Raw genomic sequence first — 16,204 nt, forward strand, 5'->3', positions numbered from 1 at the left:
GCCCAATCCCGAGGGACTCCGGGCGGCTTACAGAAATGAAAAAAAATTAAAAGAATTTTTAAAAACAATGGGACACAACAAAGTTAAAAAAAGGAACACAACAAACACCCAATCGAAAGGGGGCTGGACCTCAATCAAGGAGTCAACAGCCCCAGGCCTGCTGGAAAAGCCAGGTTTTAATGGCTTTGCGAAAGGCCATGACAGTGGGCAGGGCCCGGATCTCTGGGGGCAGCTCATTCCATAGGGCCGGAGCGGCAACAGAGAAGGCCCTACTCCTAGGCGTCGCCAGCAGGCATTGTCCCGCTGAAAGCACCCAGAGAAGGTCCATCCTGTGTGATCTTATTGGTCTAAGGGAGGTATGTGGCAGAAGACGGTCTCGCAGGTATCTGGGTCCTAGGCCATGTAGGGCTTTAAAGGTGATAACCAGCACCTTGAATCGTGCTCGGAGACCCATGGGCAGCCAGTGCAGCTCGTGGAGGATAGGTGTGATATGGGTGTACCTTGGCACACCCAGTATCGCTCGTGAAATCCTCTGTATCAAAGTATGAATCTGAATCCAATTTTTTTAGCTTACTTATTTTACTTATTTTTAATCAGACAAGTAGTTTACTTGCATGCTAAAGTATTTGAGTACACTTAAAATACAGGTAGTCCTTGTTTAGTGACTCCTCGTTTAGCAACTTTTTTCATAGTGATAAAAAGTAACTTTACAAAAAATCCTCACATTTGCAAGTTTTGCAAATCTGTAAAGCAACAGAAAGCTGAAATAAGATCTTAAGCATAGTTGCAGTTTCACTTAACAACCAATTTGCGGATCTCAGTTGTGGTTGCTAAATGAAAACTCCCTAGATAGTTACCACAGGTTGATTTTTAACAGCATTAGTACGAGTGGTGGGCTTCAAAAATTTTTCCTACTAGTTCTGTGGACATGGCTTGGTGGGCATGGCAGGGGAAGGATACTGTAAAATCTCCATTTCCTGATCAGCTGGGACTCGGGAAGCAGAGAATAGATGCGGGTGGGGCCAGTCAGAGGTGGTATTTAATGGTTCTCCGAATTACTCAAAATTTCAGCTACTGGTTTTCCAGAACTGGTCAGAACCTGCTGAATACCACCTCTGATTAGTACATATAAATATGCTTACCTTAGTTGCTGCATTACTTAGTACATGGCGCACCATACAAACTAACCCTTTATAAGCTGCCTGAAGCTCTTTAGTTTAACTGCCAAGACCATTGTCACAAGTAGCTGTTCAATCTTTTTGGATTTTCTGACGCTAATCTTTTTTCATTTTCTATTTCATGTTAAGAGCCCTTGCAAGAGATGTATTTCGGGCTAAAAGTATTCTTTGTGCTAACATCTTTGAAGTACGTTCCAAGGATAAGAAATGGTATATATGTAAGAAAAATTAACAGTAACAAAAGCATTTCGCCACAACATAATAAATGAAAGTAGATGTTCGAGCCATTCTTAATACAATAATTAAAATATTATTTAGGTGTCAGTGCATAAATTATGCGTAGTGTAAAAATTCTCATGTTTGAAAGTTTAGCTAAGACTTGAACAACGTGATTCAATTATAGCATAAAATCCATTTCAGTTTGCATTCTGAGTCAGTATTAAGGCAACATGAAAGATAAGCTTGCCTGGAAAGTTTGAGAAGAGTTCCATTTCCTTTTATTTCAGCTTTGGATGATTTTGTCCTGGTCATGTGAATGAGTTATGTATGCATCCTGCTCTGTACTTCAAAACACACACACACACACACAAACAAACAAACAAACACAAACACAACACACCCCTCTGTTGGTATAGGCAGTGGAAAGAATTCCAGAAAGCATGCTCTCTGTTTTTTGTATTTTTGTTAACACTTTTAATAAAAAAAAATATCATAGAAGTAGTCCCTAGTCAAGACATGCAAAATTTTGTAAAATTGTCTGAATTTTTCCGTAACAGAGGAAAGAATTCAAAATGAGTACTTTAAACACACAAGTATTCTTGCAAATCTCCTGTTTCAATATTGGGTCAGGCTATCTTTCTGTGTTGCGTTCTGATTAAATGATTTCTCTAAACCTAAAATGTTCTGTAATATTATTTACTTAGTCTTATTGTACAATTGTCTCGAACGGTATAGGGTTTTCTTCCTAGGCAGGGGGCTGGACTAGAAGACCTCCAAGGTCCCTTCCAACTCTGCTATTGTATTTTATTGTATTAATTCTGAAACTTGTGGTTGGTTTTCATTGCAAAGGCAAGCATTTTAGGTCACGGAATGAATCCATCTGACGTTGCTTTTTTAGGATTCTAGCTAGTGGTGGGATTCTTTTTTTTTTTACTACCGGTTCGGTGGGTGTGGCTTGGTGGGCATAGCAGGGGAAGGTTACTACAAAATTCCAATTCCCTCCCCACCCCACTAACCTGCTTTCCAGCTCCGTTCTAGGTCACACAACAACTAGGCATGGGTTTAAACAAAGTGAATGCAACTTTTCTTCTATCCTGCTGAATAAGCACATAAATTCAGAGACAACAGGGCTTGGGCTACCTACTTTCTGACTTTTATATATTCAGAAGATTTGATGAAGTCTTGTATCCCAGTTACTTCCTCCTTTATCTGTTTTCCAATATTTTAAAAATTTAACATGCAGAAATTGAACAAAAAGAACAAAGCAACTCACAGAGAAAACAGAAAAAAGAGAACAGAGTCTATTGTCAGACTTGCAGAAAATGATTATTTTTAATGCAGCGTTAACCCTTAACCACATAGAGTACTATTGGTCAATCTTTTAATTATGTTAATAAAAGCACCAGTTCATAAACAGAGAGCAAGCATTATCATCTTCTTAAAACTACAAGTCCAGCCTGATTCTTTTTTTAACTGACAGAATAAATGTCTTTGCTACATCCCATATTCAGTGAATTTAGAGTTCTTTGTATATTAATAAATTCCACATTTTCAGTATTTAATTCAATAACACGTTTTAAAACCCCATTCATTTCCCCAAAGCCAAATTAACAAACTTAAGAATATTAAATTAAAACAGGACAATAGTGGATTGAGCCCACATTATAGATGAAAAGAGTCCTCCCATTGCTTTATTTTTCCGGCATAACGAAGTTGACAACCAATTTTGTCGTGTCCATAAACAATATATCAAAGGTGCTTTTCAAAAGATAACTGGGATTTCTTTCTTTTTTCCTTGAAGACATTTCGCTTCTTATCCAAGAGGCTTCTTCAGCTGACTGAAGAGTTAAAGAAGCTTCTTGGATGGGAAGTGAAATGACTTCAAGGAAAAACGAAGAAAGCCCAGTTGCCTTTTTAAAAGCACCTTGGGACAACCATGATCTGGATGACTGAAAATGGTATGTCCATAAACAATAGTTTTCTGTTGTTTAATTAGTTTCATTTTAAAATCATAAGTTAATACATAATCTTTAATAACCAGTGCAGATTTTTTAAAAAGTGCAGATAGTCCTTGACTTATGACTATTTGAAGTTACAGTGGCACGGAAGAAATAATGGTTATAACCAGTCTCTTTGAGTTCCAGCCCTCCCAGCACCTCTGAAGTAATGTGATAGTGAACTTGGCTGCCTGACAATCGGGGTACACTTATGACCAGTTGCGGTGCCCATGATTATGTGTTCACTATTTGTGACCTTCCTTGCCAACTTTCCCAGAAAGTCAAAGGAGAAACTGGCAGGGAAGGTCCAAGGCACTGGGAAGACACACTCACCTTTATACCCTCCTCCAGTCCTTTTGTACTTTCATCATGCTGGCCCTGCACACCTTCCCTAAGTTTAGCCATGCCTCCCAAGTATACTCTCCCTGAACCTTGCTGCCGCGCCCCATGCACCTCTTGAAGCCCTATGAATCATCCCCAAGCCTCATTACAACTCTTTTGCATCATCACACATTTCTGCAGGCCTTTATAAAATATATTTATCTATAATTTTCAGAGTAGAATTATCTTAGAGTGTAAATTTATTCTTCGGTCCCAGCATCCTCCCAAGTATGGTTTACACATTTCATTTATGGAAACACAGCATGGTTATGAAATGAAACAGAAACAACATTATGATAAAGGTATCACATACTAAGAAATAATGTATCCAATAAAATAAGAGAAGATAGAATCTGTATTATTTTAAGGTAAGTGTAATAGTGGTTTTCTATACTGATAATGTTTCGGGGTGTTACGTAAACAAGCAGATGCAAATTTCTGTATTGCATAGGCATAGGAAATCTGTTAGAAAATGAGAAAGTCTCCATTTGATGTTCATGGGGTTTCTAAATAGAAAATTATTCAGTTGCTGTAACTTTATTCGTCTTAAAACAGCTTGGTAAAGAGTGCACTGTGAAAATTATGCTTGGGGGGAAAATGTGTTTAAACAATAACCAAAGTGGCCAATAATAATTTGGGATAAGGGAAATCTTTGTTCTTCCCACAAAGAGTTTCTTAGTAACTTACACATCTTAAAAATGTTCTACTGTTATTAACATACTGAATTATTAGAGTTGCCTAATAATTTCTTGGTGACAAGAACAAATTGGATACTTAAGTTTAAACAGAAATCTTTCTAACAAACTGATTTTTGAATAATCTGTAATCAATTTAAACCCACTTTTATAGATTTTTTACTAGAACATAGGATGTAGTGGTTACATTTTGCATTAGAGGTTCCCTGAGCAGGAATTTCAATTATCTTATCAACAACTGCCACCTAGCACTAAGTATGAGAAACTCAAAGCAAGCTGTTAAGATGTACAGCTTGTGAGAAAAAGAAGCATCTGTTTCTGTGCTTTAAACTGCAGAAGGCATAATAGGGGGAGGTGTGTTGACAATGAGCCATCAACTGCTTAAAACATCTTCATTCTAATGTGCAATAAAGATTTTTATCTAACAATGCCTTGTTGAGTGTCTGGGTAACTTCAGCTGAGTTCAGGCTGACAGGAAGAAGCAACTGACTCATTCAGCTTATTAGATTATTCACTTTTTAAACCTTTTAGACAAATTATTTTATCCTAACAGCTTGAAAAGGATAGATCCTCAGCTGCTACCACTTGCATGGCTCAAGTACAACATCTAAAACCATTATTACTACAGGTAGTCCTTGACTTACAACAGTTCATTTAAGGGCCATTCAAAGTTCCAACAGCACTGAAAAAAGTGACTTATTACCATTTTTCACACTCATGACCATTGTAGAATCCCCATGGTCATATGATTTACATATGGATGCTTGACAACTGATTCACAGTTGTGACAGTTGCAGTGTCCTGGAGTCATGTGATCCCCTTTTGCGACCTGACAAGCAAAGTCAATGGGGAAACAAGATTCACTTAACCACTGTATTACCGTATTTAACAACTGCAGTGATTAATTTACTATGGTAAGAGAAGTTGTAAAATGGGGGCACAACTCACTTAACAAATTTTTCACTTAACAACATAAAATTTAGGGTCAATTGTGGTCATAGGTTGAGGACTGCTTGTACAACATACTATTAATTCGAGGACCAGATGGGATTCTTTCTTGGAACAAAATACCATCCACATCTAGCCCACATCCTTACCCCCATAAATTTTTCACATACTAGTTTGGATCTCAATTACCTTGAGTTAGAATATAGCAGTGATGAGGCCAAAGGAAAAAAAAATCATCCAATGTAATGGATAAAGTAAAGGTTTCCCCTTCCAGTCTTGTCAATTCTAGGGGGTGGTGCTCATCTCCAGTTTTCAGCTGAAGAGCCCACAACACTTCCATGATCTTGTGGCCAGCATGACTATGTCGAAGGCGCACGGAACGCTACTGCGTGAAAAAGTGAGCTCCCATTACTCGCCCCAGCTCCTGCAAACCTAACAATATGAAAGCATGCAAATGCAGTTAGATAGACAGATACCACTAATTCCAAGTGGGGAGGTAACTTAATGCAGTGTTTTTCAACCACTGTGCCGTGGCACACTAGTGTGCCGTGACATAGTGTAAGGTGTGCCGTGGGAGAATTACTTTATATATAGTCAATATAGGCACAGAGTTAAAAAAATTTAACATTTTCTAATGGTGGTGTGCCTCGTGATTTTTTTCATGAAAAAAGTGTGCCTTTGCACAAAGAAGGTTGAAAAACACTGACTTAATGGATACCCTGGATGAAAAGGTAATTCCTAGTAAAGAGGGCCACTTGTCTTTCCAATTCTTAATATTTGGCTGTCCAAGACATTGTGAAAAAGGGCTTTTAATCAGTGCTGTTCTGGAGCAACTCAATTTAAGTTGACTGTGTTAAACTCATTTTGGACAGTTCAGCCAAGATAGTAACTCAACATATGACTTAGATTCTGTAACGGAAAAAGAATTTGGCATTAGTGTAACTTAGAGAGAAGCGGGGGAGAGGGGGGGGGCGGGAGAGAAGGAAGTTAAGTACTGATTTCATTCCATTTACCTAATCCCTAGTTCAGACGTGTGCCATATTTTAATTACATCTTGACAAGATTTGTTTTGCTGTCCCGTTGTAAGAATTGAAGAACTGCAGGACAAGGTGTGAGAAGAGAGAGAACTGCTTGCCTAATTGCTTCACTTGACATTTGATACCAGGAGTGTATGATAGGTGAAACATGACAAGTACTGCTATCTTTTTAATAAAATAATCTGTCGCATTACATTAGCTTAGTATTTCTAGGATAATACTTGTTTTCACTTTGCAGATGTCTTTCCCACCCACCCCTTCAATTAAAATGTTCCTTGGTGCCTTTTTTATTTCCGAAACAATGTCAAGTCAAACTGAAAAGAAAATTGATGTCTGAGAGAATTAATAATGTCAGTTTTACCACCCATTTCCTTTAAAAAGCATACTTTAAACTCAGTAGGGACATAGAAACATCTGTAGGCATAGTTATAGGCTTCCAATTTGTCTCTTGCAGAGAAGATTACCATGAAGATGGGTTTTGCCAGCCTTACAGGGGAATTGCCTGTGCACGAATCATTGGAAACAGGACTATTTATGTGGACTCCCTTCAAATGCAAGGGGAAATTGAAAACCGAATTACTGGTAAGTCAGTTCTACCTCTCTTCATGTCAGGGAATATTGTATTTCATGCAGAAACTTAAATCTAATTTTAACACCATTATAAATGGAAATCAAGCCAGGCAATTTTTGGAAAAAATTGAGGCAATGTTGCTTTCTTACTATGCAGTATTTTTTTCACTGGGCACCAATTTTATATTTGTTGGAAAGCTTTATGAGGATTAGGGCTGTACTTTTTTTAAAAAAAGTTTTTAAAAAAGCCCTTTTTATAAAATAAATTGTAATTATTTAAATAATGGCTGCATGAGTTATCGTAGGATATTTATAGTCTTTGGGGAAAAATTAGTGGAGAAATGGATGATGCACCTACTTTATCTTTTACTGTGTATGAAAAAAAAAGTATTTCGAAACACTATAGGATCTATAAGTGATCTTTTGGCTCTATGAACCCTATGACATTATAACTTTTATAAAAAAGAAAATTTCTTATCCTGTTAGTTTCCACTCTCATGCATTAGAATGCAAATGACATGCTTACTATTAACAGATATGCAAATTAGAAAATTAATTATCTTTCTTTGTTCACAGTCTGATTGAATTCTATTTTCAGAGTTGTGAATTTTAAGCAAGGAATTTGATGCTTGATTTTTGTAAAGGATTTTTGCTTAGTTAGATGATACTTTGATGCTATCTCTTTTGTTGACCGCTTAATAGAATATAATCATTTCCTGTTTAGAGCTTGCTACATGCATTCCCAACATGCAATCTGTGGATTACATTTCAAGTATTGTGATATTTATATTATATCAAATGCTTTTTATATGAATACCGTGTTTCCCCAAAAATAAGACAGGGTCTTATTTTCTTTCCCCCCACAAAATATGGTGAAAATATCCGAAGGTGCCAAGCCGCAGGAACAGGAGGGGAGGCAAAGGTGATCGTGTTGCTTGGCGCCTTCGGGATACCGCTAGGTTGTTGAGCAGCGCTGTGCCCAGATGAAGAGGGGGATTGCCAGGCAGCTGCTCTCTTACGAGTGGGCTCCCAAAGAGCCGGGCACAGCCTCATGGGCAAAAGGCTGTGCTGCGCTGTCACAGCAGCGCAACACAACAGCCATGAAGCGACCACGCTCACGAGCAGCCACCTGGTAAACCCTCTTTCCAGCCTGGCACAGCACCATTCACTGACCTAGAGATATCGCTAAACCACGGGAGCGCCTGTTCGCCGCTGCCTGGCTCCCGCGGCTTGGTGCCTTTGAAATGCTAGTGAATGGTGCTCTGCACGGCTGGAGAGGGGGGGTTGTGCAAGCAGCTGTTCCGCTCTCACTCATGCATCTCCCAGTCTAATGATACCCTGGCCCAGCTCTCCCCACAGAGCTAGGGCACCTCTGCTGCCGTTGCCATCCCATCATGGCTTTTTCGGTGGCTTCCAAACCACAAACCGCTCTATGGTTGTACGCTTGGCTGGCAGCTGGCCCACAACCATAGAGTGTACGCTCAGAGCGGCCACTGCTGGAAGACTCGGTTTGGAAGCTGCTGAAAAAACCATGCTGGGATGGCGGCAATGGAGGTGCTCTGGCTCTGCGGGGAGAGCTGGGCCAGGGCATCGTGAGGCTGGGAGGTGCACAAGGGGCAGCGGAACAGGCACTCGCACAAGCCCCCTCTCCAGCGCCTTTCATTGGCATTTCGAAGGTGCCGAGCCATGGGAGTCGGGCAGCGGCGAACAGTTGGTCATGTGGCTTGGTGATCCCCCTAGGTCAGTGAATGGTGCTGTGCCCATCTGGAAAGGGGGGTTGCCGGGTGGCTGCTCGTGAGCGTGATCGCTTCATGGCTGTTGTGTTGCGCTGCTGAGACAGCACAACACAGCCATTCTCCCATGAGGTTGTGCTCAGCCGTTTGGGAGCCCGCTCGCAAGAGAGCAGCCGCCTGGCAACTCCCTTCTTCAGCTGGGCATAGTGCTGCTCACCAACCTAGTGGTATCCCGAAGACGCCAAGCAACACGATTACCTTTGCCTCCCCTCCTCCCCTCCCCTCCTGCGGCTTGGCATCTTCGGGATGCCACTAGGTTGGTGAGCGGTGCTCTGCCTGGCCGGAGGTGGGGGGTTGTCCAGGGGGGTTATTTGCGGGGTAGGGCTTACATTTTTGCCCACCAGAAAAATGTGGCATGGCCTTATTATCAGGACATGTCGTATTTTTGGGGAAACGCGATATATTTATATCTATGTACTTGGAAAGTGGGTTACATTGAGTGGAATAAATGAGCATAATATTTCAGCCTTCCTATTTGATTTTTCCAGCTTTAAGTTCATTTCATCTTCGCCTTGAAACTGTTTTCTGAGGTAGAATGGGGCTTTGTCTCCACAACATTGTGTGTAAATGTCATTTCATTTCTCTTCTTATTTATGGACTTTATGTACAGTGCAAAAATTTGTATAATGCACATTTCCTGCAAGCATTCTTTATACATTTATTCTGTATATTGTTGTAACTAATACGCAGCCTTTATGTGCACCTTTTTGTTGTCTAAGCATTAAGTAATGTAATTCCCCCAAAAGTAAAAGTATAACTAAATAATGTTGTGGGTAGTTACCCAAAGGCTGCTCTTTTGTGATAATTCTTGAGGCTTTATAAGTAACTGCAGCTGTTCATAAAAGTCTGTGACTACCAGAGCTCCAAGTATCACAAATAGTGTGCTGTGATCCATGAACATCTGCTGATAATTTTGTTATTTTTTAAGATGCCACAACTTAATTATTTCTACGAGGATAAAAGTTTACTGTTTACATTTTTAAAATTATAATTAAGTATAGTTATATTGTGAGCTTCCTTTTCTAGTAATAGATGAAGATTACAGGCACAATAGGAGAGCTGAAAATCACTTGTGATTTAAAAAAACCCATTAGATTTCAACTCTACCTGAAAGTTGCAGGGATTCTGTGAGAGAGATCCTTTTTCCTTTCAGTCCAGGAGACCAGAATATTCAAAACCTTTATTTTTACACAATGTTATTATATGGTTTACAATATGTTTTTAATTTGTATGTATATTCCATGGTGGCTCCATCTCTCTGGAACATCACTCCCCCAGAGATTAGCATGGCCCCCACTGTAATACTCTTCCAGAAGGCGCTGAAGACCTGGTTCTGCCAGTGGCCTGGAGAACCCAGAGCGGGATGGAGCCCATTAAATGGCTTGTGTGATCTGATGTCGCTGGGGCGGAGGGTGGGAGGTGATTTTGTTATATTGTACTATATTAATTTATTTGATTCTTTTTGTTAGTTTTTATTGTTTTAAATGTGGTTTTATATTCTATAAGCTGCCTTGAGTCGCCATGGGCAGCAATATAAATTCAATAAAAAAATAAATGTTTAATGGTTACTATAAGAATTATTTTACAGGAGACACTCAGGTTTATACTTATTGTCCTTCCCCACCTGCCAGTCTGAAGAGTTAGGAGATGAGATTGTAGATACAGTCATTATAGCTGTATTTTGGTACTTTTCATCAAAGTGAAGTTCTGTTTACTAACAGATGGACTATTTTCACTTTATTTCCATTCTTATATAACTCTCGGTGCCAGCTTCCCCACCTTTGGAATAAATTTTAAGGAAAAATGGAATGGTAAATCAACAAAACTGCATACAGGAGAAGCCTATAATTTAAGAAAGTTTTATGTCTGTGATAAAACTAAATATAGGCCTTAAATCATTGTCATTGCAGGTTCAACTAATAAACAGATGAACACTCTTTGCAATAAAAAGCTAGTGGTACATAGGCACAGAAATATCAGTTGATTATATGTTCTATATCTCTTTGGATATATAAAATCTTCCTCACATTGAATCAGGGAAATTACTCAAAAACATTTTTGTATCAAGGGAAAAATTATCATAAATGAATGTATCCGTCCACTAATTTCTTTCTTGGTTAGCCCAGTGAGATACAATTCTGAGAATGGAAATTAGTGACATCTACTGTCCAAATAGGAAAATTAGCTGAAAGATATTATGTTGAACTTTATGGTGTTAAAACCTTTTAGTGGGTGAGTGAAACAGTCCTAATAGCTTTTGGAAACACAAGTATAGTTCAAATTGTACATGGGTTTCTTTTCTCGTTGCCTACTTTGCTACTTAAGGCTGAAGCTTCCTTTAGTCTTCTATAATTCAAAACTTTGTACCTGGCGAAAAGACTTGGTATCTTTATATCATCTAAACCTGTAGAATTCATTTGTATAATATTTCTCTGAAGATTCGAACTGGAGTCAGCTTAGCTTCTGAGGGCTCTTACATCATCAGGAGGACCTGCAGAGAATGTAAAGTCAGTGTTTAGGAGATTAAGCCATGAAACTGGTCCTTGTTCAGTTCCCCCCCTCCCCCCCCCCCCCCGGAATTCTATGTTCCAATATCAAACCCATTCTGCTCAAAGTAGTTAAGTAGTTTCAGGCTAACTTTCAGAGACCCTGAATAAATATACATCTTTCTGATTTAACTCAATTTAGGATTTAGAGAAAATACCCAAATCCTAATTCACATTCTTTCATGAAGTTACATAGGCTTGAACCAAGAAAGTGCCAGTAGCAGCATCATGACTGAAGGATGAAATTGCTACTAGCTATGCACATGAATTACGCATTGATTCCTACGTATGGCCAATAATCGTTGAGACTGAATGAAGGCAGTAAGTCCCAGCACTTACGGTCACAAAATTGTTTGTCAATTTCCTTTATCTGGAAAAAAAAAACAAAGTTGATACACAGTTTCTCAGGAATCAAATTGCCTGACAGATCATTTTTATTCTGTGGTGTATTTGTATGTGAGAGATAAAGTCTGTTTTGCTCAATAATGTATCATCATTGATTAAAGTGAGTTTAGTAGCCCATTATACTCTTTAGTTCAGATTACAGAAGTCATCAGCAATTACCTAGTTCTTTTGCATATGCTCATTTTTAAATATTCAGTACAGTCATAACTCTATAACAGAGAATGCTAACTAACACAACTTAATACTAACAACAATTGCCTTTATTTTACCTAAATATTAGATTCAGGAGTTTAAAATTTAACTATTGGTTTGTTTGAAACCTGCCCCAAAGTTTTCAGACTTTTAGGAAGAAGTGGTATTTAGGCAGAAATATTGAAAATCGAAAAGGGTTCACAAATGTTTAAGCGCCGTTGTATATATTCAAGAAAACTCAATAAATACCAATATTGGATATGCAGTTGTTGCTGAGGCAGAGGAGAAAGCAAAGTATGTCAATATTCAAGAGTCTGGCTTTAAAATAGGAATTAATGTTAACAGTATAATTGAGCTGAATAATACCCATCCCTTCTTAGCAAAATGTGGTGTCCACCCAGTGTTTGAGGATTTACTGGTTTGTGTTTTAGAGTAGAAAATGCATCTTTAATACCTATCTAGTGTAGTAATGAAAATAAACAATTTAATTTTAGGCAAGAGTTAAGTATGGCTTAGTCCTAGAACTTAGCTACAAAACATGGGAAGTGAGACTAGAGAAATGCATGCTTTTAATAAACACATTGTGCTTTTATCTTATGACTCAATGAGCACAGTTCATTCCACCACATTTTGGATTAGACAAGTAGACACACGTGGGATTCTTGGGCAGGTTTGAGCCTCTTTATTTCCAATTAGTAGAATATTTTAAATCTCTTCTTTTGTAATTCAAATCAGAAAAAAAGCTGTATAACAGAAACTTCCAGTGGGTGATTTGTGAACTATCAATGGGCTCTGATAAGTTGCCAAGTATTGGGAATGAAAAAAATCAATATAGTAGATTTCCTGGGAAGTCAAATTTATGTAACAGACATGTAATCTGATAGTAAATTGCTTCCTCCTCTTTGCTTTGGAGGCAAGGTGTAGAATTCTGAGAGGGGTTAGCCAATTCCTCAGTTCTAGAATGATGCCACAAAAACAAAGACTTAATAAATTAAAAAATATGTGAGAAAACTAGATAAAGTTTGTTCTAGTTATTTATAAAGTCCTAAAATATTTCCTCATCTCGATATTGACTGGATTGACTGGATGCTAGAAAATTGATCTTCACAGTTAGTACCATATACCATTTTCCTTCTTCAGAATCTTGTTAACCTTAGGTGTCAAAATATATAAAGACTTTGACAGTGTATTTGATTTCTGCTGCAGATAGATTTTTATTAGTGCCCTTAGTAATTGAAATCATTTCAAATATATAAAAAGCAGTAGTAATGTATTGATGTTCAGTTATTATAAAAACTTGATTATAGAGACGTGATGGATCTTGATCATTGGCTTCTCTGTCTGTCTTTTCAGCTGCATTTACTATGATTGGCACATCCACCCATTTATCTGATCAGTGTTCCCAGTTTGCCATCCCATCTTTCTGTCACTTTGTGTTCCCACTGTGTGATGAGCGTTCCCGGACACCTAAGCCTAGAGAGCTGTGTCGTGATGAGTGCGAAGTTCTAGAGAACGATCTCTGTCGGCAGGAGTACCACATTGCTAGATCCAATCCTCTCATTCTGATGCAGCTCCAGCCACCTAAATGTGAAGACTTGCCACTGCCTGGTTCTTTGGAGGCTTCCAATTGTATAAAAATTGGAATTCCTGTAGAACGGCTCAATAGATGTAAGTTATTGTCACATTTCCTTTCTGCTTTTCTCTTCTATTTGTTTAATGCAGAAATGGGGAACGATGGAGGCCTTTATGACTTGTGGGCTTCAACTCCCAGAATTCCTCAGCCAGCAAGGGAGTTGAAGTCCAGAAGTCATAAAAGGGCCATAGTTGCCCACTACTGGTTTAATGCAAAATTAGTATGGATTTTTCGGCAGAGTGCCATTTCTGAACTTATGTATTTGCCCGTGTTTCCAAAATTTAACAAGTTTCAATGTTTTGCCTTTTGACTGCTGGGAATTAGCTTGGAGGGAGGATACAATGATGAGAAAGAGGAATAGCCCAGGTGAAATCTTTCCCCCAGCTTCTCATCTATATAGTGTAAAGGAATATTACCAGAAACATGCAGAGGCTGTCTGAAGCACCTGACCAGTTGCCAGACCTCCCTGAAAGCAAGGAATGCCCTTCTTCAAGCTAACTGCTTTTAAGTTGTGCCTGCTTCAGAATAGAACCATCCAAACACAGTGTGGTGAGGGTATAATCTTTCACTGTTGTTAAGCACTCAAGATGTTAAGACTGCAGTGAAATAAATTTGGTGGAGAAAAAGGAGATAACATTTTGCAACCAGACTAGATATAATACACAAATAAAAATGGTACTTGGTAGTAATACCAAGAGAAAGATCTAACAGGAAAAAAGCAGAAGAGAAGGAAGAAACTAAATAGGGAGAGAGGGAGGAAGACAGTTTCAAGGTGGTGAATCCGCTAGAATACTTTGAGCAAGTCAAGCAGTTGAGACAGACCAATGTTGACATGGGCGTTCTAGTTAATTTTTGGACTCTTCTTTAGGCATAAAGCTTATCAGAAACTCATGTTTCCTGGCTAGGTTACTTTAGATTTTTTCGGCAGGCTTGATTGTTTCCCCCCCCCTATTTTTAGAAAAAGCAGCTGATCTTATTCCAAATCAAAGAAAGGAATATCTTGGAGCAGAAGCTTTATTGTAGAGTTACACGTTGTATGTAGCAAACATACAACGTGTAACTTTACACATTGAGTGTTAGAAAGAGTGGTGCGGTGGCCTAGAGGTGGAGCTCTCGTCTCACAATCAGGAGACTGTGAGTTTGATCGTAGGTAGAGGCAGATATTTTTCTCTCTGGGCACACTGAGAGTATATCTGCTGATAACAACTCTGCATACGGGACAGGAAGGGCATCCGGCCAGTAAACACTCAGCTCGATTCAGTTGCCCAGACTCCAACCCGCAAGGGATTATGGGGTCGTTAAAAAAAGGATGGCACATTCTATGTAGCAAAGAAACACATTTACGATGCAGAGAGAGAGAATGGGTACATTTCTTGTTGTTTCATATGTCTCTTGTTAAATCTACTTTTTTTTGCAGATCACCAGTGTTACAATGGCTCTGGTGCTGATTATAGAGGAACCATTAGTGTCACAAAGTCAGGCCACAATTGTCAGTATTGGGATTCCCAGCATCCTCATCCCCATGACTTCACAAGTACAGAGTTTCCCGAGCTTGGAGGTGGGCATGCTTATTGCCGCAATCCTGGAAGCCAAATGGAAGGACCTTGGTGTTTTACTCAGAACAAAAACGTACGCATGGAACTGTGTGAAGTACCTGCATGTAGTATGTATTACTATTCTTTTTTTACCATTTCTAGAATAAAATTATTCAAGCATGAATTATTATTGCTTTGTTTGATGTGCAAAAATGCTTTTTATTGGTGTTTTTAGAAATGAAATCAATTCTTTTTCTATCAATGTATAATGTGTGTATTCATTGACACTGATGCTAAGAGTCTTAGCATATATATATATATATATATATATATATATATATATATATATATATATATATATATATATACATACATACATACATACATACATACATACATACATACATACATACACATACATATACATACACATACACATGTTCTGACCCCCCTCGTTCCACACCAAAGCACACTCACACTCTGAGCCAAAGATAAGTTATGGCATTTAATTAAACAGACGGACAGGTTCTTGGCAGCAAACCAGCACAGACAAGCTTGGCCAGCAATAAACACAGATAAGGCTTGGCAGCAATCCAGCCTGCCAAGCTCATAACAATGTTCTCCGACATTAGTTCCTGCGTTACTTCTGCAAGAAGGGCGTGTGCACAAGTAGTTTTTTTATAGTCTGGAGAGGAGCCTAATGACCACCAGCTGAGTGCAATTACCTCCTGTAACTGCGCAACTGTTCCTGACGCCTATTAGCTCTTCGGTGCCGTGCATCCAAGAACAACTCACTACTGGCATCCGGCTCACTTGCCCTTGTCTCCTCCCCACTGGTCCAAGACTCAGGCTCCTCCTGGTGGCCAACCAGCCTCTCTGCGCCCTGCTCGGAGTCAGAACCCTGTCCAGGGTCCTCCACATCCTCCAGAGCTGACTCATCGGGCCCCTCGCTGTTGGAGTTTGGTGGCAGCTCCAACGGCTCCTGCTGGGCCACAACATATATATATATGAACTAAATATGGCTATGATGCCTTTAAGCAATTTTTACCAATTTTGTTGTACTTAAGTACAATGA

At 39.1% G+C, this 16,204-nt stretch overlaps 1 protein-coding gene across 1 annotated transcript in view; it reads left to right on the forward strand.

Annotated features, from left to right (window-relative positions):
* The window catches only part of ROR2 (ROR family WNT receptor 2), a 125,801-nt gene that overhangs the window by 102,109 nt on the left and 7,488 nt on the right, over nt 1-16,204 (forward strand). The window contains exons 5-7 of the mRNA XM_014064959.2: nt 6,910-7,037; nt 13,315-13,629; nt 15,012-15,257. Coding sequence (XP_013920434.2) covers nt 6,910-7,037; nt 13,315-13,629; nt 15,012-15,257 — 689 coding nt within the window. The remainder of the gene's footprint in view (nt 1-6,909; nt 7,038-13,314; nt 13,630-15,011; nt 15,258-16,204) is intronic.

Source organism: Thamnophis sirtalis, unplaced genomic scaffold, assembly GCF_051295495.1.
Source record: "Thamnophis sirtalis isolate CommonGarterSnake01/CBP01778 unplaced genomic scaffold, rThaSir2_p1.2 scaffold_5, whole genome shotgun sequence".
In the NCBI taxonomy this organism is placed as follows: domain Eukaryota; kingdom Metazoa; phylum Chordata; class Lepidosauria; order Squamata; family Natricidae; genus Thamnophis; species Thamnophis sirtalis.